The sequence below is a fragment of the Delphinapterus leucas genome, chromosome 11 (genome assembly GCF_059928025.1).
Source record: "Delphinapterus leucas isolate spDelLeu-1000000601 "Yukka" chromosome 11, BTC_Dleu_Yukka2, whole genome shotgun sequence".
Taxonomy (NCBI): Eukaryota; Metazoa; Chordata; class Mammalia; order Artiodactyla; family Monodontidae; genus Delphinapterus; species Delphinapterus leucas.
In genome coordinates, this window is record NC_143139.1 from 81,732,105 (window position 1) to 81,758,939 (window position 26,835).

The 26,835-nt window shown below is 40.2% G+C and overlaps 1 protein-coding gene across 3 annotated transcripts in view; it reads left to right on the plus strand.

Moving 5' to 3' along the window:
- GAS2L3 (growth arrest specific 2 like 3) overlaps positions 1 to 26,067 on the plus strand; it is a 55,873-nt gene extending 29,806 nt beyond the window's left edge. For all 3 annotated transcript variants that reach the window (XM_022599985.2, XM_022599986.3, XM_089921164.1), the window contains one exon: positions 1 to 26,067. In XM_022599985.2, coding sequence (XP_022455693.2) covers positions 1 to 1,329 — 1,329 coding nt within the window. In that variant the 3' untranslated portion in view covers positions 1,330 to 26,067.
- Positions 26,068 to 26,835: the final 768 nt, after the last annotated feature.

Here is a 26,835-nt window from a genome sequence, read left to right on the forward strand (position 1 = left end):
ATGCTTCACGGAAAACATGTCATGGTCCGTGTCGGTGGAGGCTGGGATACTCTTCAAGGATTTTTGCTTAAATATGACCCCTGTCGAATATTACAGTTTGCTACACTAGAACAGAAAATTCTAGCATTTCAAAAAGGAGTTTCTAATGAAAGTGTGCCTGATTCGTCCGCCAGAGCACCTCAGCCTCCTGAAATGAATCCTTTGTCAGCAGTTAGCATGTTTCAGAAACAAAATTCAAAACCTGGCACACCAATTGGTATTCCAAGGAGCAAAGAGAAGCAGGTACGTCTGCCAGGTGTGTTGCCACCAGCATCTTCCCTGAAAGGAGGCAATCTGGCCTGTGGGTCAGTCTGTTCTAAATTTCCAACTTCTCCAGCAGTGTCCTCTCATCTCAAACTCAGATCTTCAAAGGGCGTAACAAAGAAACCGGAGGCTCCTTCAAACGATGCATCACCTTCATCTGCTTCTTTAACTCCAGTAGGTAAAAGCACTTTCTCACCAGCTTTATTAAGAACTGCACCTTGTGTATCTGAGTCGTTGAGAAAATGTGTCTCATCACCCAGTACTCCTAAGGCCAAGCTTATTCCAGCCCAGAAGTCAAGAGATGTGCCTGAATCCACACTTTTGCCAAGTAAGTGTTCTGGAAAAATTGAACCAAAGCATTTGAAACACCATCATGTGTCTTCCAGGGATTATGCAGTCTCTCATTCAGCTGCACGTTTAAATTCATCATCAAAGTGTCCAAAGCCACCTAAGGCAAATCTGCACGTAAGGCCTAACCCTTCTCCTTCTTTCCAGTCTCCTGGAAAAGTGACAGCATCCAGTTCCAAAACGATAACCACGGGTCTGAGAACACAGTCTCAGCCACGTGTTGGAGCTCCGCAAGCGGGGGCAATGCCAGCACAGAAACTTAAGTCAGCCTTGAATTTAAACCAGCCACTTTCTGTATCCTCAGTTGCTCCTGCAAAAGCTGCAGAGAAGTCGAAAGATAACATGGTTTCAGTTGCCAAAAAGCAGCCTCAGAGTAAAAGCACGTCCCAGAAGACAGGACCCAGCTCCTCCAGGTCCCCGGGCCGTACCCCGCTGTCCATTGTGAGTCTTCCCCAGTCTTCTGCCAAAGCACAACCTGAACCAAAGTCAGCACAGACTGCCACCAAGAGCCAGTGCTTAGCCAAAGGGCCTCCCCAAAGTGGCAAAGCCCCGGCTGCAACCAGGAAGCCACCCTCATCTGGCAAGGAGGCAGTTAGTGGAGATAAAAAACCTGCAAAGAAGAAGGAAGACAATGATCATTATTTTGTTATGACTGGAAGTAAGAAACCTAGAAAATAAACATAATGTGTCATTCTAAGAGAAGAGAGGAAAGAAAGAGAGTGAGTGTGTTAGCTGCACACCTTAAAAGTTTCTTCTATTTGTGTTTATCCAAATAGGTTCAGACATTAAGTACAATAAGATGGGGGTAGAGGTTGGGGCGAGGAGGGGCTCATCAGAATTCACACACCTGAATTCACCAGAAGGTACCCTTTTAAGGTGAACAGTGGTAAAATCACCGGGAGATTCTTATTAGTTATAGACATTTATATGATTTTCAGTCCATGACATCTTTGTTAATGTCTGCCCATTAATGGAAATGTAAAGTCAAATAACACTACTAGGTTTATAACTGTAGTTGCTGTATTTTGAATGTGTGTTAAATGTGGACGTTATTACCTGCTAATAGAAACGGAGGTGCTCTTAGTATAAGTTACTGCATTTTAGTTTAAAAGCAACGGTTTGGCACTTGTCTTGCAAAAGACATCTTATTTTGTTTCCTGTTCAGGATTGCCTGATGGAACAATACTAAGTACCAGTGGCTGCTGCTCATTAGCTTCCTGTTACTCTGGGTTTGGTAGAATTGCTATTATTTAAAATTTTTTTAAGCTTTCCAAATCAGAAGGAACTGATTTTTTTAACTGACTTCTATTAACCTTGGTAATATTTTGTTACCAGTATTTTTGGTAAAAAAAATAAAATTAAGGTATTGAAATATAAATTGAAACTTGGAAAAAAATTTTTTCACATATTATTTATAAGAACTTATACCTTATATTTTAGATGGACATTGTGCAATGTGAAAGGGGAAACGATTTAGTAGCTTTTAGCATATTAGAAATATTTTTTAATAGTGTAATTTTCTGTGAGTACAGATATCAATTTTTACATTAAAATAATGTTTAACATCAGAATTATGTTTTAACAGTCTTAAAATTAAGGTGATATTAAAGAATATTAAAGTGGTGCTACATAAAAATTCTGTCATGTGATTACTATTTTTCTTTAGCACAATAATACAAGTTTTAATTAGAGGTTTCCAATTATGTTAATTTTCTTCAATAAAGTCATGCTGCCTTCAGTTTTCCAATGGCAAATGGACAGTATGTATGCAGCGTTTTCTATTCTGTAGGCAGATTCTCCAAGGAACTTACCCAGATCATGTGGTGGCTATATAGACTATCGATCTGGGATGATATTTGTAAATAATATGTTTTTTAATAGATTGTGACTATTTAAAAAATTGTTAATGTACTTTCAGAAGTTTTAGGGGTGTGTTTAATAACTTTACAGTATTATCAGCTATCACAGGTTATTTTCCGTATTGAGGTCTGTGTTTCCCTATTTTAAACTAAAATGTGTTTTCTAAAGAAAAATAACGGTTCACACAAATGTGCAATCGTAGAATAATCATCTTAAGCTGACTACTGATGTTTGTAGATTTTAAAGCAAGAAACTTTTGTATAAAAGTAAGCTATCTTTTGTCTGAGAAATACAGTTAAAATCAAAGCTGCGTGCAGGCTAGTTTTTGAAATAATTGATGCTTCTCTTCTTAAAAGAGACAGTCACCAAATATTTAGTTGCGTTCCACTGTTGATCTGGGCATTGAGGGAGATAATATTTACATCTTTGGAAAGTGAAGTCAGTGTTCAAGAAGTACCAGAAGGGGCTTCCCTGGTGGTGCAGTGGTTGAGAATCCGCCTGCCAATGCAGGGGACACGGGTTCGGGCCCTGGCCTGGGAAGATCCCACATGCTGCGGAGCGACTAGGCCCATGAGCCACAACTACTGAGCCTGTGTGTCTGGAGCTTGTGCTCCGCAACAGGAGAAGCCACGACAGTGAGAGGCCCACGCACCGCGATGAAGAGTGGCCCCCGCTTGCCACAACTAGAGAAAGCCCACGCACAGAAACAAAGACCCAACACAGCCAAAATTAAATTAATTAATAAAAAAAAGAAGTAAAGCAAAACCAAGTAAAATTCATTAAAAAAAAAAAACCAAGAAGTACCAGAAGCTTTACATTTTTAGTGATGAGAAATATTTAATGCATCTTTCAAAGAGGAAGAATTTTACCTTTAAGAAGGAGTTTATTCCTTTGTAAGACCAAACAATTCTGTATCAGTAACTTCTGGAATAAGTTACTGATACAGAATAAAGTATCATCTGGCAGTTCCAAGAACTGGTTTTATTTTTTTGAAAAATTGTAAGTTAATTCATAAAGAGCCCTGTCTTCATCAGGCTACTGATTTCCAACTCTAGTTCTAATTTCACACTTTGATACAGTGAGAATATTCTTGAAATACACATTTTATCCAGTATTCATGATCAGGGAATTTCTCCAATTATATTCACATTGGATGAATTTTTATTTATATATAGCTGACTCTTCCAAAATAAATTTTTTTTTAAAGTAAGCAGTGGCTGAAAGATACTTTCTTCAAATATATTTTGAAATGCCCTTAAAGACCTAGTGTTTCTAATTGTTTTCACAATTTTAAAAGTACATTGTTGAAGTTAGAAAGAAATTATCATTTCTTCTTAATAGTAGTGCAAGATTTTAAAAGTTTCTTTTTGTTTAATATTTAGTAAAATGAATATTAAGCTTAAATTACTGACGTACCTGGAAGAAGAAATAATGTGTACTTTCAAAAAAGAATGAAATATTTAAATTTTTCGTTTCTATAATTTGTTAACGTGACTAACATATCAAATAAATCTTCAGAGGAAAATGAAATGCTGATTATTTTTGCATTGTTTGAGCTTACACTAGGTGTTTAAGGCTTATATCTTTAAAATGCTTTGATAAATTAGATGATCTCTAACTTTCCTCTCCACACTGAGTTAACAATTCTTAATGGATAAGGGAAATTTTTTGAGAAAAGAAATTACTGTTCCTTCTGCAATATATATCTGATACAAAAATCTGTTACTTCTTTAAAAGGCTTTAGTTACAAGTTGTCATGATACAGTCATATCCAGGTTTACATACTGACTCCATTTGAATCCAAAGTTGTATATATTTTCTTGTGCCAGCAGTGTTTGTATCAGATTTTAACTTATATTTTCTCAAGTATTAAAGTTTAAACGTATATACCAAGTCCTCAGTTTACATTTTTGTGTGTTGTGAATACATTCTGATCACTTGGTTCATGTCAGAAGTTGCATATATGAAGCATTCATAATTTGAGGATAGTTTTAATTTTATTGCTATTTAAAATGCCCTTCTGATACCTGTGAAATTTATTTCACTGCTCCTAGGAGATTATCAAGGTTTTGCCATTAATAACGGTATTTGTTCCACAAGTTGTTGTATCTGCTAGAAGTTTGTCTCAGTAAGGCTAGACTCATATTTAATAATTTCTGATGACAGAAATAATTTATAAGTTATGAAAGCAGAATTCTATAGATCACATAAGTATTGTGTTCACAGAAGGCTACTGACAGTAGGAGTTTCCAATTCCTGCAATTCTGTTTTAATTTCACACTTCGATACAGTGAGAATATTCCTGAAATATTCATTTTATCCTATATTCATGATCAGAGCAATTATAAAAAGCAGTTAATTAAATATGTATTTTCTGTGATGTTTCCGAATGAAAACAAAAACACCACTTAGACAAAATCAAAATTCTTATTATATTTTCCTAATCATTTGTGAATGTAAAAATTTTAAACAAGTTCATTTTATGAAATTTTGGGGAATATTAGGAAACTATTAATGAAAAACTTGCCAGTAAATCTGAAAATATAAAGACACATATTTTATTCAATTAGCTATTTTCCTATAAATATACTGTTTTGTTCTTGTAGAAAAACACAATATGACTCCATCTTGAAAAAATAATACATGCAAAAATTTAGCTATAAGGATGTTAGTCATAGCACATCAATATTGTTATGGCCATAAAATAGAACACCATACAGACATTAAAAAATGATGTAGGTGTTGATTCTTTTTTTTTTTAACCTTTTGGTTTATTTATCTTCATGTAGGTTACATAACAAAGTTTATTTCAGTAGTCACTTAAAACTAAATCCCTGAATTCTCACATTGTGTAGAAATATCACAGGAATCCTTTCTGGGTTGAGCAAGACGTTTGTATCAGTTCATGAGGTATAGTGATATATTCTTGAAGTTGGCTGTGGCTATAGCCAGTTTGCATATCTGAATATGATGACACTACTTTTGATTAGTCACAGCCACTGGTGAGGATAATTGACTAATTTAAAAAATGCTTGGCAAACACTTGGGATTTATCTTAAAAGATGTATGTATGGTGATGAAGTGATTTGTTTTGAGAGATGGCAATGATAAAACAATATATAATATTTCTGAATTGTCTGTGTTCTGCCAGGCACAATACTTATTGCATGGTGTGTGAAAGGATTTTTTCCTGAGGAAATGTTGTGGTAGAGTTTGAAGAAGCCTGCAGATATGACCTGCTTATTTCTGGAGGGGAATGGACAGGAGAGGGGAAGAGGGCACTAATAAGAGAGGCCTTGGAGTTATGGATTTCTTCCATTACATTAAATAACAGAGAATGCTGCACTTTTACAGAAGAAAAATGTTAGGAACTTTCCAACTTACTATCCAGGTTTTTGTTTTAAAATATTTATTTTCGGGGTTTGAGAAGATACTCAGAGCATCATGTATAGACTTAGATTAGCAAGGGTCCTGCTACTGCCTTATTCAAACTCAGCCCAGGGAGTCTGTTGATAGAGCATGTTAACTACTGAAGTCACACCAACCTGTGAGCAGCAGAGGGAAGTCAAGGCAGTGGTCCCAGGGAGCTGTGTGAGTTACCCCGAGCGCTGGCCCCTTCAGTGGGTCCTAAATGCATTGGGTCTAGCCCAGCAGATTCCTTGTATTACCTGTATTGATGATTATTCCAAAGCAATCTACTCAACCACAAGGCACCGAAACACCAACTCACTCATTTGCTCATTTAGCAAACATTTTTTCTGAGGTCTGTGGCAGACACTAAGCTAGATGCTAAGGATACAGTAGTAAGAGCGGTCAGTGCTCTCCAGGAGAGGGCAGTCTTCATTCAAGTGGTTAAAAAAAAAAGAAAAAAAAAAGTATGATGTTCTTTTTGACTGTAGCCCACTCAGTTCTTTCTGGGACAAGATACCTTGGTGAAAACCTTCTGTCTTTTCTCATATTGCTTTGGATCAGGAGCCCATAGAAAAAAGTGAAAAACTTGTATTTGTATCTGAGCCTTAAGAACAAGAGTCATTCACCACCAACTGTTTCTCAGAAAATAGAGCAGAAAGAATCAAGTCCTAAACAAGGGATGGGAAACAAAGAAATCTGAGCTTTCTCTGGATAAGCCATCAAGAAGCACACATCTCTAATACAAGGATGCTCTTCTAACTCTAGAATGTTTCCTGTGACAGTGGGGATTGATTCCCACCCTGACCCATCCACAAACTCCACCTTGGCCTTAACAAGTGTGCCACAGACCGAGGTGGGATCTCAAACCAGCTGCCTGTGGGAAGGCTGGTCTCCCTCCAGCCACCTCAGTTATGTTGGAGGAACACAGCTTCGAGCAGATGCTCCCTGTGATTTGACATCTCAGTGCCTCCTCCTACTGCCTCAGCAGGTGACAGGAAAATTGTCCTGTAAAATGCATTGCTGTGACTCAACAGAACAGCACCTTCTGGGCCTTTGCAGCATCTTCCTGGCTGGCCTGTAGCCCCAAGGGACCCATAGGTGTCCTGGGAAGACCTGGTGTGTTAGGTCAGCTCTTTTAGTTGCAAGACATAGATTTATTTCAGTTCTCTTTAGTACTGTGTTGTTTTATGGATACACAGAACCTAAAGGACGAGAGGAATCCGGCAGCAACCCAGAAATATCTGTTCAGTGAGCCTCACAGAAATTGGAACTGGAGTCGTTGAGAAACATGGGGAGCTCTAGAGACAGGTAATCTCATCTCCCTTCTGCAGCCCGAGTTCCCCCCCTTCACTGTGGTTCTCTGCCAGGAACATACTCTAGCCAGCCTCCAACCTTCTGATCCTCTTTGTGGGTTTTCTTGCATCTTTGAAAAAACCCAGCCAACCAACCAACCAAACAAACAAAAACTACCTGATACCATTTACCTGTTCAAAGTCTCAAGAGAGAATCTGATTGGTTTAGTTAATTACCATTGTTCTATTTTGGGCAGTTTTTTGCTCCAGGCCACTGCACAGGTCAGTAGTCAACCAATGAGTTGGCTGCCCTCCGTATACCCATCCCCCTTGATGAACCAGCATGGTGAACAGATAGGTCACGTGGTCTAGAGCATGGCTACCTTGATGTAAGGAATAGCTTGGTTCACTTGTCTTAGCAGAAGCTGCAGCCAGTTTTCCTTAAAAGGCCAGGCATGACTGATTTGTCCAGTTCTCTTGGTAAAGAAGCCCAGAGTTGGGTTGAATTTGGCCTGAGCTACCTAGGGAGGTCTCTTTGCAAAAAGGAGCCATCAATTTCCAGCACTGACCTTTTCTTTCAAGGTTATTGAGGCCAATATGACCTCCAAAATCCAAATCTGCACTTTTGATGGCTGGAAATGCTCAAGTACATGGATGTTACTGAGGACAGGTATAAATAATGTTCAGCAATGTTTGTTTTATCCCTGGATCTTGGAGACTCACCAGCTTTCCCTGAATTGGCCCACTCTGGGATATTTCAAAGCCTTTTTCTGAGTGGGAGAGAGAATGTTCTAGACCCTCGCTTCCCAATTTCTAAAGAAGCCTCTCCAACCCTTACACTACAGTGTCAAAGCAATCAATTGATTTATCAATTTTTTAAAACCATCAGTGAAACCAGTGCTTGGGAATCATGTTATAAAACAACGGATCTTTTGACTTTTTCTGTTGATGGTTTTGGTATTTTATAGACACCGTCTGAGATGCCCAGAACGTATTTTATCAGCCAGAATCATTTCTAACCCTGAAATTCTGTCCCAGTATGATTTTCAATGACTCCTTGAAAGTATTCAAGGGCTTTTACCTGTGCTGAGTCTTTGATTGTTTTTTCCCTAAGAAATTCCTATTAGATGAAATGGCACAGCTGCATAAGATAAATTAAGATTGATTTTTATTTACTAACACTAGTTTTGAAGCTGGTAGAGATGTTAAATATATTCATCAATGCCTGTTTGCCTCCCTGGAAACCAGAACTTTGCTGTTCCTTACAATTCTTCTTTGTTGTTTAAGTGATTGCAGGAAAAAAAAAAAAAACTATTAGTAGATTTCACCACCATATTTAGAGCTTATCCTAAAACCTGAAGGGGTTCTGAAATCATACTTAAATAGAACTCACTTTGTGCCAGATGCCGTTCTAAATGCTTTATGTGTAGTAACTTATTTAATTTTTACAACTCTGTGGGGTAGACTCTATTACTATCCCCATTTTATAGATGAGAAAACTGAGGCACTGAGGAGATGTTTCTTCCATTCCTCTGTGTGTTAAATTAGAAGGCCAGACATTTAATCATCTCAGCAAATACTTGATCATCAGCTCTTTAGCTTTCTCCAGAAGTGATTCACTGGGCAGAGAAGTGTGCTGGTCACAAATTGCGTGTCACAAGTGTCTCCTAGTTAGGTGTGTTGGCAATGTATCCAGTGTGTCTGATCTGTGGTATGCTGGTGTACACAGCAGTAACACAGCCCTTGGCCTCGTCCAGAGCCGAGGCTAACCAGCTATACCTTCTCTTACATCCAATTTCTCTTTTCCCCAGCCTTTCCCCCTTAATCCTACAAACATGCTCAAGTCTCTAATCACACTTTCTCTCTTCTTTTTCTCCCACATCCCCAAGTGGCCACCACATGTCGTCAGCATGGGCTAGGCTTTGCTGCAAAAAAGAAAACACTCTTCATGGCTTATAGCAACAAAGGTTTTACTCCTCAGTCATGCTAGATGTCCATCAGGGACATCTAGGGCTCTGCTCATCTTAGTTGCTTGGGGACCCAGGTTGATGGAAGCTCCATCTTGACAAACACTAAAGGGATTACTGTGGCAGGGAGGAGGGGCATGGGAATGGCCAGCCCCTCCTTTTTGAAATTCCTCCTTTGGTCCTCGTGATGCGATTCTGATTTTTCTCGTGATTCTCTGATCCCTCACTCCTGTGTTCTGACTTGTGTTCCGTCTCTGCCCTTTTCATGTAGCTACTCCCTAAGGACCATTTATTCCTTGGCCCTCTTCTAACAAAAAAATATTTCCCTCCTTCTCTTCCTTCCTTCCTTCTTTCCTTCCTTCCTTTTTCTTTCTTTCTTCCTTCCTCCCTCCCTCCCTTCCCTTCCCTTCTCTTTCTTTCTTTCTCTTTCTCTCTCTCTTTCCCCTCCCTCCCTTTCTTTCTTTCTCTTTCCTCCTTTCTTCCTTTCTTCTTCCCTTCCTCCCTCCCTCCCTCCCACCCTTCCTTCCAGTTCTGTGTGAATGATTTCCAGATCTTTATTTTCAGCCCAGTTTCCCTGAGTCCCACTTCCACTGTCAGTAGCCATCAGCCTTCTCCCATTACTACCTCAAAATCTCTTACCTAAAAAGAAAATTTCCATCTCCACCAAATCTACTCTTCCTCCCAACTCCCCTATTTCTGTTGACATCCCTTCCTCTCCTCATATTGAAACTTTCAAATAATTTTAGAATGTGTCTCAAATCCATCCCCCTCCCTGTGGTACTTCCCAAGTTCACCAGCCTTCTCACCTCTCTCCTGGAAGACAATAGCCTCCCAATAGCTCTTTGACCACACTTTCAGCCTCTCTGCATGGCTCAAGGCTGCACATTGTACTGCTCTAGGAGCATCATTCATGGTGTATTCTAGGTCAGTGGCTCCCTCTGGAGTTGTGCAGTTGCCCTGCAGGTCCACACTGAGCCCACAGTAATCTGCCTACAGCTCAACTTGAATCCTGACACACCACTGCTCAAAAACCTTCCTGGGCTTCCATTCCAACCTGAATAAAGGCCAAATGCCTTGGTTCTATTCCCCCCACAGGCCCCAATGGGAGTCACCCTCTCTCTTCTGTCTCCTACAGCAAATGGCATTTTCTACCCAGCTTTATAGTGATTTAAGAATAGTTTTCTTCACTTACTCTATGAGTGAGAAGGTAAATTAATTGAGGGATTAAATTAGTAAAGATTATTTGTTGCTAATGGTAGAAAAACTCAAGCCAAAATGGCTTAAGTTTTAAAAGAGAATATCTTGGCTCACATACATGAGAATTACAGCGGGTGTGTCTTACTGCTTCAGGAATAGCAGGGTGCGGGGCTCAGCAGAGATCCTCGGGACTCCTTCCCTCTCTTTCCACCTCAGGAAGCTGAAACCACAGCAGGCCAGTCTGGCGGGAGCTACAGCCAAGGAGGAGAGGGAGCTGCTGCCCGAGATGCTGCCCACTGCACTAGAAGAGGAGGGACACTCTGGCGTCCCCATTCTCCTGTGCTCTAGTGGCCCACTGCTGCCTTCCATTGGCTGATGCTGGAGTCTAGGAAACAGCCTGAAGGGGAAAGGGAAGAGGTGGGTCTGAGAGCAAACAGGTGAGTCACCAGCACAAGTACCTCACTCAAAGTCACACAACAGTAAGTGGTGGAGCCTGTCTTGAGCCATAGCTGAAGTTCTGAATCCTGCCACTCCTGCTGCAGCCAGCACAAAAGAGTATTCCAGCCAGAGGCATCTGTGTGAGCAAAGGTAGCAAAGTCTGGAACATGTTTGGAAATAGCAGAGGGTTCCTTTGAGCTACAGTGTAAGGCGCTTGCAGAGGAACAGCAGGGAATAGGATCCATACTATGTAAAATCTAAAGGCCTGGCTCAAGAATTTGGCCTTGGTTCAGGAAGCAAAAGGAAAGTTATCAAAGGAAAGAGTTAAGGTAATTTATTTATAGCTATAACGATGTGAGAGAGAGGAAGGAAATGCTTGGACTCTCTTCAAACAAAATCAAGATACAAAGTGAAATAATTCTCAAGAATAAAAATTACAAGCATAGGGCTTCCCTGGTGGCACAGTGGTTGAGAGTCCGCCTGCCGATGCAGGGGACACGGGTTCGTGCCCCGGTCCAGGAAGATCCCACATGCCGCGGAGCAGCTGGGCCCGTGAGCCATGGCCGTTGAGCCTGCGTGTCCGGAGCCTGTGTTCCGCAATGGGAGAGGCCACAACGGTGAGAGGCCACAACGGTGAGAGGCCCGCGTACCGCCAAAAAAAAAAAAAAAAAATTACAAACATAATAAAGAGTTGCTTTTTTCCTAATTTTTGTATAGTTGCCATCTTTGATACTGGTAATAGAAATTAGGAAATCAAAAGCAACAAAAACAAAAATAAACAAGTGGGACTACATCAAAGGAAAAACTGCACAGCAAAGGAAACCATTAACGAAATGAAAAGGCAGCCTATTGAATGGGAGAAAATATTTGCAAATCATGTATTTGATAAGGGGTTAACAGGCAAAATATATGAAGCGCCCACACAACTCAATAGCAAAAAAACAATCCAATTAAAAAATGGGCAGAAGACCTGAATAGATGTTTCTCGAAAGCAGACATGTGGATGGCCAACAGACACATGAAAAGATGCTCAACATCACTAATCATCAGGGAAATGCAAATCAAGATCAAGATGAGCTACCACCTCACACCTGTTAGAATGGCTATTATCCAAAAGACAAGAAATAAGTGTTGGCCATGATGTGGAGAAAAGGGAACCCTCGTACATGGTTGGTAGGAATGTAAATTGGTGTAGCCACTATGGAAAACAGTATGGAGGTTCCTCAAAAAATTAAAAATAGAGTTACCATATGATCCAACAATTCTATTTCTGGCTATATAACTGAAAAAAACGAAAGTGCTAACTTGAAAAGATATATGCACCCCAACTTTCATAGCAGCATTATTTATAATAGCCCATATATGGAAGCAACCTAAGTGCCCCTCAATGGATGAATGGATAAAGAAGTGCCATATAAATATATGATTTATAATTATGGAATATTATTCAGCCATAAAATAGATGGAAATTTTGCCATTTGCAACAACATGGGTGGATCCTGAGGGCATTATGATAAGTGAAATTAGAAAGACAAGTACCATCTGATCTCTCATATATGGAAGCTAAAAAAAAAAAGCGAAAAACAAACAAAAAAGAACAAGTAAACGAGTCTCTACTCTCTTTGCAGTACCTAACAAAGTACTTAGCACCTAACAGATGCTCAATAAATATTTGTGGAAAATATGAATTTAAAAAAAGTGTGGTAATGGTAGATCAAATGCAGAGAATTTAGAAATAGATCCACACAAATACACCCAATTAATTTTTGACAAAAGTGCAAAAGAAATCCAGTGGAGGGGAGAGAGCTTTTTAACAAGTGGATTAATTGTGGTATATTCTTAAAATTGAGTAGTACAACAGCAATAACTGCTGCTACACACAACAACATAATGAACCTTACAGATACAATGATTGTCAAAAGTAGCCATATACGAGAGCTTAATAACAACAAATAGGAATGAACATTCAGTCAAGTGAGGACCTACTATGAGCTGGGCACTGAGTCGAGGCTTTAGAGCATGTCAACATGAATAATTTGTTGGGCTCTTCTTATGTTTTCCTTTCCTTTTGAAGTTGCAGGAGAACGCCCCATGTAATGACGTTTGATCTGAAAAGAGATCTGTGGTATCCAGAAAATACACAAAATGATTGTTCACTCTGTTCTCATTTTGTGGTTTTAAATCTCAAGGTCATATGCTCTGGCTGGCTTTATTTGAAGTTAAATGGCTTGACCTCACTTGCAAATGAATGGAATGTGCACAAAAAAAGAAATGTCAGCTAAGAAGGAAAATGTCTCTGGGTGAGGGCAGTAAACTGGGAGATTTTACATCTTTTTTTTTTTTTTTTAATTTATTTATTTGGCTGCGCTGGGTCTTAGTTGCGGCACGTGGGATCTTCATTGCCGCGTGCGAGATCTTCATTGTGGCGTGCGGAATCTTTAGTTATGGGAAGAGACTGAGTTAGTGATTAAGCCCCTTGATACTGCCATTTGTTTAATCACAAACTGAGGACACTTGTTATTTAGTAACATGTATATCATCATCATCTTCAATGGCACAGATGCGCCAACTGAAGGTCTGGCTGTGAGCCATACATTAGGCATGTCACAAAGGGGACACTAAATATTATATAAACTGGGTTCCTGAAGGTGGCTAGCTTTACAAATTTTAATCAATAGGCAGTGAGTCAAAAAATATGAATCCCTAGGTGGTTGTAAAATTTAGTTCAGCTTCCCTGCCATGACCTTACACTTGTAACCTGTTCACTCATGCATTCATTCAACATTTATTAAGTACTTTCTATCTTCCATGATTTCAACAAAGATTTATTACTGGTACATATGTGCTCGGCTTTGGGTAATGGTGAATAAAATAGATATGAGTCGACCCTAATAGAAGTACTGTTTATGCCCACGGTTTGACAGAGATCGTGGTGTCCAAAAACTCACTCTTTAGCCGGAAGACAAACTGGTAAGCCAACCTGCAGACACAATGTCATGAGTGTATGGAGGTGTTCATTGGGAATGAGTGGTAAGCTCTCCATGTGTCATGGGAAGGCTTCTCTAAGAAGCTAATGCAGTAGCTGGACCTTGAAAGAAAAACAAGAGATTTCAGACATTTGGGGAAACATGTTTTTTAAAATTAATTAATTAATTAATTAATTAGCGGTACGTGGGCCTCTCACTGTCGTGACCTCTCCCATTGCGGAGCACAGGCTCCGGACGCGCAGGCTCAGCGGCCATGGCTCACAGGCCTAGCCGCTCCGTGGCATGTGGGATCCTCCTGGACCGGGACACGAACCCGCGTCCCCTGCATTGGCAGGCGGACTCTCAACCACTGCGCCACCAGGGAAGCCCGGGAAACATGTTTTGAGTAGAGCGAGTGGCAGGATGCTGAGGCATGGGAATGTGAAACATCATGCACGGTTTGGAATGCAGAGCTCTGAGGGCGTGGGGACAGGGGGGCAAAGCTAGGCCATGTGAGGCCTTGTGAACCATGTCTTAGAACTCGGATTTTATTGTGAGGCGTATGGAGGCGGTTGATGGTTGTGAAACAGAGAAGTGACATGATCAGGTTTGCCTTTTAGGAAAACCATCTACCAACATTGTGACTCCAGGAGCTACTAGAGAGACTGGATCAGTGCAACTTGGCCACTCCCTGGATGCAGGTGTGTGTGTGGAGCTGACAGGGTATGGGGGAGGGAGTCTAGGAGACTCCCAGGCTTCTGGCTTTTTGCAGCAGCCTCTGTTTGACCCCCAGACTCCAGACTTTTCACACTAAACGCATTCTGCAGGTGACAACCAGACCTATCTTCCTGGAACAGATCTTTTGTCATGTTGCTTCCTTGTTACAAAACATTCAGTCAGGGTTTCTCACTCCACAAATACGAATTTCTGAGCTTCCTTCCAAGGCCCTTTGTTGGGTCTACTCTCTGGTTCCAACTTTAAATCCTTCTGCTCACCAGAACACTCCTCTTTCCATTGCTGCAAAGACATTCCTTTCTCTTCCATCTCGGTGTCCCTGTATCTTCCTTCTGGATACCTTAAGCACACCATCCTCCAAGGCTAGCCTAGCTTCATCTCCCTCATATGGCCTTCTCTGACCACTTCATGCCTTGCTGATCTGTTGTATCTTCATCTACTGCAGTTTGGAGCTAAGTACGTAAGACTAGAATATGAGCCTCACAAGGGCAGGGATTTTGTTTATTTCACTGCTACATTCCCACACTTGGGAACAGTGCCTGGAACATGGTAGGTATTTGATAAACATTTGCTGAATGAATGAATGATTATTCGGTCCTCCATAAATATTTAAGAAAGAAAACATTCTCAAGAAATAGAACATTTGATGGATCTGATCATTAAGTCAACCAGCATATACTGAGTGATTGCTCTGTGACAAGCATTGTGATGGTTTCTGTGTATTCAAAAAGTAATTACGGGCTTCCCTGGTGGCGCAGTGGTTGCGAGTCTGCCTGACGATGCAGGGGACACGGGTTCGTGCCCCGGTCCGGGAAGATCCCACATGCCGCAGTGCGGCTGGGCCCGTGAGCCATGGCCGCTGAGCCTGCGTGTCCGGAGCCTGTGCTCCACAACGGGAGAGGCCACAACGGTGAGAGGCCCGCGTAGCGCAAAAAAAAAAAAAAAATTACACCTGGAGTCCTCAGTGAGAACAAAGTCATTATCCTACAGATCAGAATCTGATGAATATTTACATTTTAGCACACATAAACATCAGTAGGGAACAGTACAAACAATTTTTGTTAAAAAACCCCACAGAATTTCATGTCCCTTAGATTTCGAAGTCTTATTTTCAAAGACTTATTTTCAAAGTCTGATAATACCAAACTTTGGTAAAGATGTGGAGAAATAGCCACCCTCAAACACAGCTAATGGGGAGGAAAATTAGTCCAATCATTTTGGTGGGCAGTTTTCCAGTTATCTAGTAAAAGTGAAGATGGGTGTACAAGACAGTCCAGTAATTCTACTCCTACACAGGAAAGTTCTCAGACGTGTGCTTGGAGACAGAAACGATAGTGCTAAATGGTAGCACAGTTTGAAACAAACAGCTAGAAACAACCAAAATGTCTCACCAGCAGCAGAATGGATAAATAAATTGTGGTTGTATCCCGGTGGTGGAATCTTCTGGAGCTGTGACATGAATGAGCTTGAGCTATAACTATCCACATGACTCAGTCTCACAAATGTTATATTGAATTTTTTAAAAAAGCAAGGTGTAGAATAATAATGCATAAGGATCCTCTTTACATAAAGTTTAAACATAGAATATAATACAATATATTATGTGTGAATTGATATAAATGTAGTAAAAGTATAAAATATGCCTGTTAAGGTGACCAACCATCTCAGTTTGCCTAGAAATTTGTTTTACCGCTGAAAGTTCCATATCCTGGAAACCCTCCATTTTTCAGGCGCACCAAGACCATTGGTTGCCTTACCTGAAGAAGAGAAACATCCGGCTTAGAGTGGGGGTGACTTCTTCAGGAAGGGAAGGAAATGGGATTGCGTAAAGCTACGCTGAGTATAATTCAGCTGAATTTGTAATGTTCTGTTTCATAAACTGGATTATGGGTATGCGGGTATTTGTTATATTATTCTCCATTTGTACATCTTAAATATTTCATAATTAGGAAACAACCCCCCCAAACCTCCTATAATGGATGCACCCCCAGCTTTCAGGACTGAAGCACTCACTCCTTCAGCTGCCTGGAGTGCTGGCAGGTTCATCATCTTACTCTCACCCGAGTTTTGAACTTCCCCCATTCCTGACTGGCTTTGTTTGAATGGATACACTTCATTTCTGGGGGCAGCCTGCAGTCAATGACTGCTTGATACATGGGTGTAAAGGCTCATTCCTCGTTCCTCAATTCGGGACCCTTCTGAAGGGCCACCCAGGCTTCAGAGCTCCCTGCAGGGTCAGCTGAAGTGTCTGTTGTGATAGCATCACAGCCCACCTTCTTCTGCCCAGTCTCGCCTCCTTCCCTTCCCTTCCAGGTGTTGACCTGAGAGTACTCCCCAGTAGACAGGATGCATGCAGATCTCCATCTCAGAGTCTTTTTTCCAGGAGAACTTGACCTGTGACACTGTCCTTCCAAGAAAAAGTGAAAGAGAGAGGGAGAGACACTGAGATCACAAATTGTGAAATGACTCCCTTGCCTCTTTTTTTCTTTAGCACCTGCCTACTCCACTTTGTATCCCAGTTAATTTTTAAATCTCAAGCTTATATACTACACAGAATTCTAGGTCTGGATGTAAAAAAGAAACAGAGAAACACTGATTATTTTTTAATGAACAGTAACAAAGTGATATAATTTTTATTTCCCACAGAGGGGTTTTGTGGGTTAGAGAACATTCTAGCACCTGTTTTTGCTGTTCCCATCAAATGAGTCATTGAGAGGGATCGGGTGATTCCATCTGAGCAGAGGTGTATGACTCTGAAAAAAAATAAACAGAGTCTAAAACAATACGTAATGAGCCACTGACTTGTGTCATGTGGATAATAAATCCTCTCAGAACAGAGAGGAGGGGAAAGTCAGTGAGGTAAAGCAATGGGATCAGGTTCAGAACACCGTTACAGAATAAAAATAAATGAGAAAAAGAAGGAGCGTCTCAAAGCAGTCATCTTTCCACAAGCCTAGCAGATCTAGGAGAAAGTTCAGTCATTTGATCTTGGACCGTAACCTAAAATCTGCCAAGACCACTCTCACCACTATCCTTTCCCAGTCTTGATCCCATAACCTTCCAAACTCCAAGACTGCAGGGCTCCCTCCCCTAGAAAAACACACACACACACACACACACACACACACACACACAGCCAAAATTCCTACCATGGTTCCTAAGCCCCCTGATAATGTCTCATGTCTCCCTCGCCAAGTTCCCTAATGGGAGGAGGTACGGTTTGGTACTGCTTTCTAAATTCTGCTGGCAGGAAAGGGCTCTGGAAGTCAGCTAGATTTAAATCACAGCTCTACCACTCACTAGCTATGTGACCTGGGTCAAGTAACCACACCTCAATTTCCTCAACTATGAATTGAGAATAAACCTCCTAACGTAGGTAGGAGGACTAAGCAAGAAAATGTTTGCTAAGCATTAAGGGCAATGCTTGGAAAATCTGTGTAGAGTTTAATAAATGATGGATTACTTGAATATTTTTAAATGTAAAAATAATGATTCTAAGAAGGTGTAGGAAAAAAACGCATACATATTTCAATACTATGCAAATTATTTTAAACTGACTGTGATGTAGGATTAAAATAAATCTAGTGAGGAAAGAAGGGAGGACTAAACTTCACGTTCCTACCAAACCATCTGTAGAAATGTTAAAATTAGAACATTCTTGTGACAGAATTGTCATGTTCATTGAACTGAATTGTCAGGGGAAAAAAATGGTCAGGTTCTGTTCAATGTTACAATTCCTATGAGAGTAATTAAAATCTGAAGTTCTGTTTCTTTATTTAGAAATAATGTCTGCTTGAAAAAAGAGCTCTAATTGTCCCTATTTACACACTGGCTGCAAGAGCCCATTCTAGGCAGACAGACAACTCTGTAATTAGCCCCCTTCAAGAACAAAGCAGTGACCATCTTTCAGCTGCTTTCTGGCTTTTGAGCTTAGGAAGCAAAGGAGAGTTTTTGGCTCGCTTGCAAAATGGAATTTAAATCTGCCCCAAGCAGTCAGTTGCAAGAATGATAATTGCACAGTTTGTTACAATTGATTTATAGAGGCCCCAGGAAAGAATGAAGAGCTTCTAGCTAAAATTGTCAAATGAATAATCAGTGATATGTGAAATTTTCTCTTAAGACTTTAATGGCTGTATTTAGAATAAAATGGTAATGTTGACCTATTTCTCATGCAGTGAATAAACCAGCTGATATTTTGGAGTGTCTATTAATCATTCTTACAGACACCACCCTTCCGAATATCCACTAGGATCTGCTTTATATTAGTATTTTGCACATTTCAGATGAACTTTCAATGAAACAAATTTCGATTAATTGAATTACGCCTTGTAAAAGAATGTAGGCAAAAGTTAAAATTGTGCTACTGGGACCAACAAAAACTTTTATGTGCCACCAGAATCTTCTGCAAAGAGCGTATAGACTGAATTAACCTACCCCCTCTCCCTTGCAAAACACACATATAATATACACACGCATATATACACACTCAGCTCCAAAGGAATGATTCCACTTCGGTGTGTCACATGCAAATATTCTGCTTGTTTCATTCAGTCTAGCAGTCTATGATGTGAATTTAATCTAGCTACATTTATTGTGATTACTGATGTAATTTGGACTCTCTCTGCTCTTTTACTCTGCTATTTTATTAGTTTTTCATAATTCTTTGCTCTTGATTACAGCCTCCATCCTTTATCTCTTTTAAGATTTTAACGTAAGTAAAGATCCTTTGGGGATTGCTATATTTCTATTTCTTTGGCTAATAAACTTTCCTATTTGTTTGGTTTGTTAGTATCTTTCCTGGGTTTGGATTACTGCATGAGTTTGTAAACTTGCGGCCTCATCCCTCGCTCATTACTCTTCCTGTTCTACAATGACTTTTTTTTTTTTTTGCAGTACGCGGGCCTCGCACTGTTGTGGCCTCTCCCGTTGCGGAGCACAGGCTCTGGACTCGCAGGCTCAGCGGCCATGGCTCATGGGCCCAGCCGCTCCGCGGCATGTGGGATCTTCCCGGCCCGGGGCACGAACCCGTGTCCCCTGCATCGGCAGGTGGACTCCCAACCATTGCGCCACCAGGGAAGCCCCACAATAACGTTTTAAAAAAATTATGACTATAGATTTTTAAATTTGAGACTATATAAGCTATCATTTTAATGTATCTGGGCTGGAATTTAAAAATTCCATGTACTCTTCTCTATTGTGACAGGAAACCAATTTATTTGACTTAAAAATCAAATATTGAAAGAAAAGATAAAGCAGAAAAATATATCAAACATGTTTATAGAGTTAAATAGGACACTGGAGGAACCAGCAATGAAGCCCAGATCAGATTTTCAGCTTAGCAACCAAGAAGTTGCTGCTGCTACTCATGAAGATAAGGGCCTTGGAGGAGGAACAAGTTCGCCTCAGATTTCCTGCCCGTATATTAGGGAGAATCAAGCTATTGTGAGGGACCAGGTATAACAAGCCTCTTAGGAACTAGTCGTGTGCTTCATTAGACGAACCACTTCCGAGCTCTCATCTGCAGGGGCTCCGGGGGAAAGCAGAGGGCCCACACAGTACGGGGAGTGGGATGGGGGCCTGAGGCAGAAGTGTCCAGGAGGTCCCTAGGGGATTTCTTGTCACCTTAGAGTGACAGTAAGAACTGCACAGAAGGAAGGTGAAGGAACTTAGAAGCCTTTTAAGAAACATAACAGTAGCCATACGCTGCTTGAGAGCTGAGAGAAAGAAACCATCCACAAAGAGGTCAAACTCTTGACCTATGATTTTCGGTTAGGATTTTGTGTAGGTTTTTATCTGCTAATACCATATCATCATGCTTAACAGTTTTTAATGTTGCATTATTTTATGTCATCTTGTAAAAACTTTGGAGGGTAAGAAGAACAGATATTATCTCCATTTTACAGATGAGAAAGCTGAGGCTCAGGGAGATGGTCTTATTTAAGTTTTCATGGCTAGAAAATATGAAAATCAGGATTAATGCCAAATATTTTGATTTTTATTTCCTTGCTCTTCCAGTTTCTTGTTATTGCCTCTCAACATGCATCTTGTTAGTGGGGAACCCTTTTTCTCATCTCCTGATGTATCCTTCCCAGGAAGGACACTCCATCAGTTTAACTCCTGACCTCTCTCCCTTTCCTCACTCCAGCCCGGGGAGGTAGTAATTTACCTGATAGGTAAATTTAGGAAGAATTCTCCCCTTATTCGTTTTGTGAAGGAGTTTGCCTGCCCAGAGAGAATATCTACTCTACTCTGCAATTCTAAGAGGTGTGGGGGAGATGGGTGGGTGGGTGGGAGTCGGGAAGATTTTCTAGCTCATTTCTGCCCAGAATTTGGTACTTAAATTTGCCTAATCCAGTCAACAGGCCCATTTGGTTAATACCCTAAACTCTACCCTCCATCTAGCTTCTATTTTGAATCACATTGGTATCCTGGCTTCTATCCTTACTCATTATTTTAGTTCTCATCTTGCTCAGAGCCTGGACAAAAAATAGGGTTACTATTTATTGGAGACCTCCCGTATAATCTGCAACACCCTAGGGAGTTTGGAAATAAGAATGAGGTATGGGAGCAAACAGTCATGACCAAATACTACAATAACCACAGGAATATTGCACAACTCAGAATTAGGGACTTCCTTGGCAGTCCACTGGTTAAGACTCCACGCTTCCACTGCAGGGGCCATGCGTTTGATCCCTGGCCGGGGAGCTAAGATCACCCCGCATGCCATGCGGCACGGCCCAGAAAAAAATTATATAAAAAAAGAAAATATATTAGACATCAACAGAACTTAGCTAGGAGAATCCATTTAAGTATGAGTAGCAATTGATAGATGGAAATGCTGAAAATGAAACCCATTCTCTTAGGAGAAAAATCAGTGGACCAGGTAACAAATTAACCGCTATTCACTGCTTAAAGTCTCTAGGAGCAGAAATAAAGTCAATGCATACGAGGTATGCAGTGGTTCAAAGAAATAGCATCAGAAATGAACACGAAGGTGAAGCATTAAGCTTATGGCAAAAATCAGTTTTATAAAATAGCCTTATATGTGAGCTTCTTTCCTTAAAAAGCACCTTGATAGTCACTTCTTCAGTGCAGCCTGCCCGGATTAACCTTACCCAAACAACCTTTTTGTTAAGTGCTTACTATATACTAGACACCTTTTTATACATAAAACGTACACAAATACATGGGTAAAAGCAGAATGTGGCTCCTTACTGAAGAAAGAAGTTTAGCAAACTTCTGAGTGGGGAATGAAGATGAATTTACCATGAGAATCCCTTCCACTTTGGACCAGGGCTGGCAAGCCTGTGAAAGTGTATTTGCAGATCCTGGTTCTTGTGGATAGTGGATTCATGTGTTAAAAACACCAAACACATCCCTGCTCAGGTCAGAATAGATATCACACAGCTAATCCCAGAGGGAAAGGAGAGGTTCAGTATCTCTCTACATCTTCCCACCTCTCCTGCTTCTCTCCTGGAACTGTCAGTGTGTGTGGTCCATGTGTGTGTGGTCACCTTTTGCTCACCACCTCTGAGCCTCTGATGAGGATGGTCACCTCAGGATGCTTATCTCTACTGAGTTTCTGTTGCTTTTTCACTTACTAATGAAGTAATATGAGATCAGAACTGTATATCATTCTCAAAAACTGCATTGGAGATGGTGTGATGTGCATACAGTAGATAGCTCAAAACAGAAGTGTTGGAAAGCATCTGGTACTTTTCATAGTGATTTTTTTCTCTTCTACTTTGGATTTTTGCCCGGATGCTCCTGAAATGACGTATACACCCCTCTGCCAGCCTCCAAACTTCCTGCGGGCACGAATTGAGTCTTACTAATCTATGTGACCCCTCCCCAGTGTGTGCACACAGATTGTGCTCAATAAGTACTTGGTAGATGAAAGACTGGTCACATTACTGAGGGAAGAAAGAATTCTAAGCCACCTCGAGATTTACTAGTTACTCTAACTTAACATCAGGCTCAGGATACTCCGCAGATGCATTCATAATGGAGAACAAAGATGTCGGGCTGTAGGGAAGAGTGGTTCTGGCAGCGGGAATTTTTTCTTGATACCTAAAAAGTTTGTGCATCAACTTTAATTATGTGCTAGTAGCTTCAAACAAAAGAAAAACGCTTTGGTGCAACTAATCTAAAAATATTTTTATTTGTCAGAAATAAAATTAATTTTATTAGGGTTACTAATCAGTGTTAACCCGTTTTAATATTTATTGATAAATATCACCAACTGCTTTTCAAACAACTTTTCTCGGTTTCCTACGCCACCAGAGGGATCAGAGCACACCTTCCACATCGCTTCTCTCCCTTCCCCAACTCTGGGTAGTAACCTTTTTTCCCTAAAGTTTCACTTAATGAAAAATGCTAATTTGCGGTTCTTTTCCTTCTTATTTCTTTGACTATACTACTGAGGCTGAACAATTTCTCCTATTACTGTCCTTTGCTCATTTTTATCCCCAGCAATCATAGTGGTCTTCTTGCTAATGTGCATAAATGTTATTACATAAAGGTAAAAACTACTAAATGCTGCCTATGTCCTTGTTGTATAGGTAGTTTTTCCAGTTGACCTGTCTTTTCCTTGGTTATATTTTTCATGTGAAGAAGTTTCAAAATTGTGTGCAGTAAAATCTCCCCCACTCATGATTTCTTCAATCACTCCCAAGCTTGGAAAGTTGCACTGCCCCCAGAAGTTTGATAAATTTTAATTTAATTTAATTTTACTTTAAAAAAACATGGTCTGAGTTTTGTATATAAAGACTTAATCCTTTTGGAACTTACTGGGGTACATGTGTAGGATAGAAATCTAAATAATTATTTTTCTGCCAAATTGATAGTTACGTATCTTAGTACCATTTGTTGAATTATTCTCTCCTCTACGTTATTTGGTGATGGCTTTGTGGAAAATCATTTAAATTCTTATATGTAATAGGATCTCCACCTTCTATGTTTATTCTAGTCCAATGATCTGTTGTTGAAAGATTACCACACTATTTCAAATTTTGCTTTAGAATCTTCTACCATGTAAGACTTTTTACCACCAATGACATTACTACTGCTTTTTGAAAGTTATTCTATATTTACCTTTGTTTACTGCTTCACATGAACTTTAAAATATTTTCCTTTTTTTCCCACGAAAATGATTCTGTTGGAATTCATCTATGAATGAATCTGCAAAGAATTGACATACTATTTAGTTTTCCAATATGGTATACCTTTCCATTAATCAAGTATTTTCACTCTTTAAGCAAAATCTTATATTTTCTTTAAAGAGGTCATACACATTTCTCATAGAAATTACTCCCTAGTATGTTTTTTTCTTGCGACTGCAACTGGAATCTCTTTCTCATTATATTTCTTAATAACTTCTCAGTGGTTTGCAGAAATGCTATTAATTTTCACAAAATGCATTTAGCTCTTATCCAGCCTTTTCAAAACCATGGGTCCTATCTTTTGTAGAGGAGTATTAGGAGAAGCATTCATGGAAGAACATTTCTGTGCCATTTATAGAAAATCCAGAGTCGCCATGTGACTCAAACGCCCTTTATATGAGAGATGAACATAGGTTTCTCTTATGGGGTGAAGAGATATATCTATGCCCTCTGCATCCCTGGTCTTAGAAATGCTGCTTTCCCTCCCGTTGTTATGGAACAATCCCAGCTGTTCTTCAGGAATGCTCTTTCCTAGTCTCGTCGGTGTTGCAATCCTTGCTCTGGGCCTCTTGGCTTGGGCAGCCCGTTCACAGCGCTCCGGTGGCTTTGAGAGTGTGGCCTCTCACCATGCCCTCACAATGCTACTCCTCTAGTTTTGGTGTCGCTAGCTGCTACCACTGAGCGACTCCTTGTCTCCATTTGTCCTTCTCACCTGGGGGTCCTTCCAGCCAGACTAGACCCTGGTGCAGAGCCAGAAGCAACAGCCCATCTTGTTTCCTTTTTGTTCCCCAAGAAATCCAAAGCTAAACTTGGATGATTTAGCTTACCCCATGCTCTTCTCTTCTTTGGATGGTTTTTCAGTCTTCTAAATATTTTTCATTGTCTTGTTTTATATATGATTTAGCATAATAAACCACATCAAGTCTTTTCTAAAAATAGGCAAGATATATAAATCTTAGCAAATTTTTCTAAGATTCATGGTTTTCTGGTTAAGATTTTATGAGTTATTAAATAAACTACACCATGTATGCTATTCAGATTAACAGCATTAAAAAAAAAAAAAGAATGAAGCAGTGGGGAAAGGGCACATGTATTACTATGTAACCGATTTTCCATTCAGAAAACAAGCTAGAATACTTCCTGGGTGTCTATGTATGTATATATGTGTGTGTTTATTTTTTTATATATACCCATGTGTATGTATGTATATAGGTTATTCAAAACATACATGTGCACACAGGTGATATTAAAAATAGTTTAAAACAACAGTCACCTAAATTTGCATATAAATAAAAATTTTAAAATACATTCCCTTTTGTTCTCTAATAAAACTGCTTTAAACAATGTAAGTTGTAGTGAAAACGATGCATCAAATAATTTCTAAATTGTTTGTTGATTTTTAGAAATTGCTGGTGTGACATTGTATATGACCTAGCTGTCACTGGCTAAATGATGCCCCCTTCTGAGCCCGGAGCTGTGTCAAACTCTTCCAGCTACTTCCCTACTGCATGGATGGACATTAGGTTCCCATAACCAGGGACTTTGTTGCAGGCAGAGAGCAGCTAAGCCTGCTGTTCACTGTCACAGCCAGGCAGCCTCTGGACGCCAGCGCTTCCCACATAGACTGGACCCAGACTGCCTTCACCTCGACCCCTGCCCACGAAATGGTCTCCTTGTTTCCAGAATACTCCTGGCCACTCTCCCGAATCGGGTCAAGGAAATGGGTGCTACTTCCTAGTGATTCCTGGAATCACCACTGATAGAGGACCCAGAACAGTCCCCATCCTTATTTAAGCTGAAGCAGACAACTGCCACCAGGTGGCGCCAACCTCAGCGGCCTGGACGTGAACAGATATGGCTCTTGCAGCTCTGGCTGTTAAAACTGGCCTGTCATTTAACTAACCTGGCAATAATGACCCCGCATTTACACGGTGAGCTTTTCGGGCTTCACTTACTGTATTATGGGTGAGGGAGTTAGATTTTAGATTGTTATGAGGCTGTACCTAAATTCTTTTTCCCCTTCTCAACAATTTGATTTGGAAAAATTTGAAACCTAGAGAAAAAGTATAAGAATAGAATATATTTAATGACACCCATATACCTTTCACCTAGATTCACCAGTTCTTAACATTTGGCCACATGTTCACCCTCTCGCACTATATCATCTCTCTCACCTCTATCTCTCCCTGTCTATGTGTACATTTTTTCCCCCTGAACCATTTGAAAATTAGCTGCATCATCCTGACTCTTTATCCCTAAATACTTCAGCATGTTCTCCCAAGACCGAGGACATTCTTCTACATAACCACAGTCACACTCAGAAAATGCAGCGTTGAAAACGATATCATTACCTAATATATAGATCTTAGTACTGAACTTTCTAAATTGTCTTAATAATGCCACTTATAATTTTTTTTTTTTAATCCAGGATCTAATCAAAGATCTCACACTGTTTTTAATTATTTAATTGTCATGACTCTTGAGTCACCTTAACCTGGTGTGGTTCCTCAGCCTTTTAGAGTGTGTGTGTGTGTGTGTGTGTGTGTGTGGTCTTTTATGAAATTGACTTTTTTGGAGGGTCCAAGCCAGTTTTTTGCACTTGTCTGATTCTTCCTTCATGATTAAATTTGGGTTAAACATTTTTGGCAAGAACACCACAAGGTGATGTTGCATTCTCTTAAAACAGTTTTTAAAAGATTTCAGCAACTCTATTTTAACAACATACTTTTTGTTCTAGAAAGAAAACCGGTAATCACTGGCTCTTTAATTTTAAAACACATACGCAAACCTTGGGGCTTCCTCCTTTGTCATTCTGATCCCATTTCCATGAGTATACCACAGATAATGGAGAGCATGTAAAACAAAAGGAAATTACACCATGAAAACCAGCAGATCCAAGTTCATAAGGGATTACATCTAACTAAAGTCCCTAGTAGTTCTATTAACACATGGGTTGTCTGTACAGCAACCTTCCTTTCAATGGGCCACCAAACTTCCCTCTCCATGTGGGCTTGGTTGGCTGTCAATCATGGGACTTAACCTCTCCACCATGGTGATTGGTTTAAGGATAAGCAGGACGTGACCTGAACAGAGCCAGCCTCTTCTTTGAGAGATTACACATGGATTCTGAAAGAGAAGTCTCTCTCTTCCTCTGGAA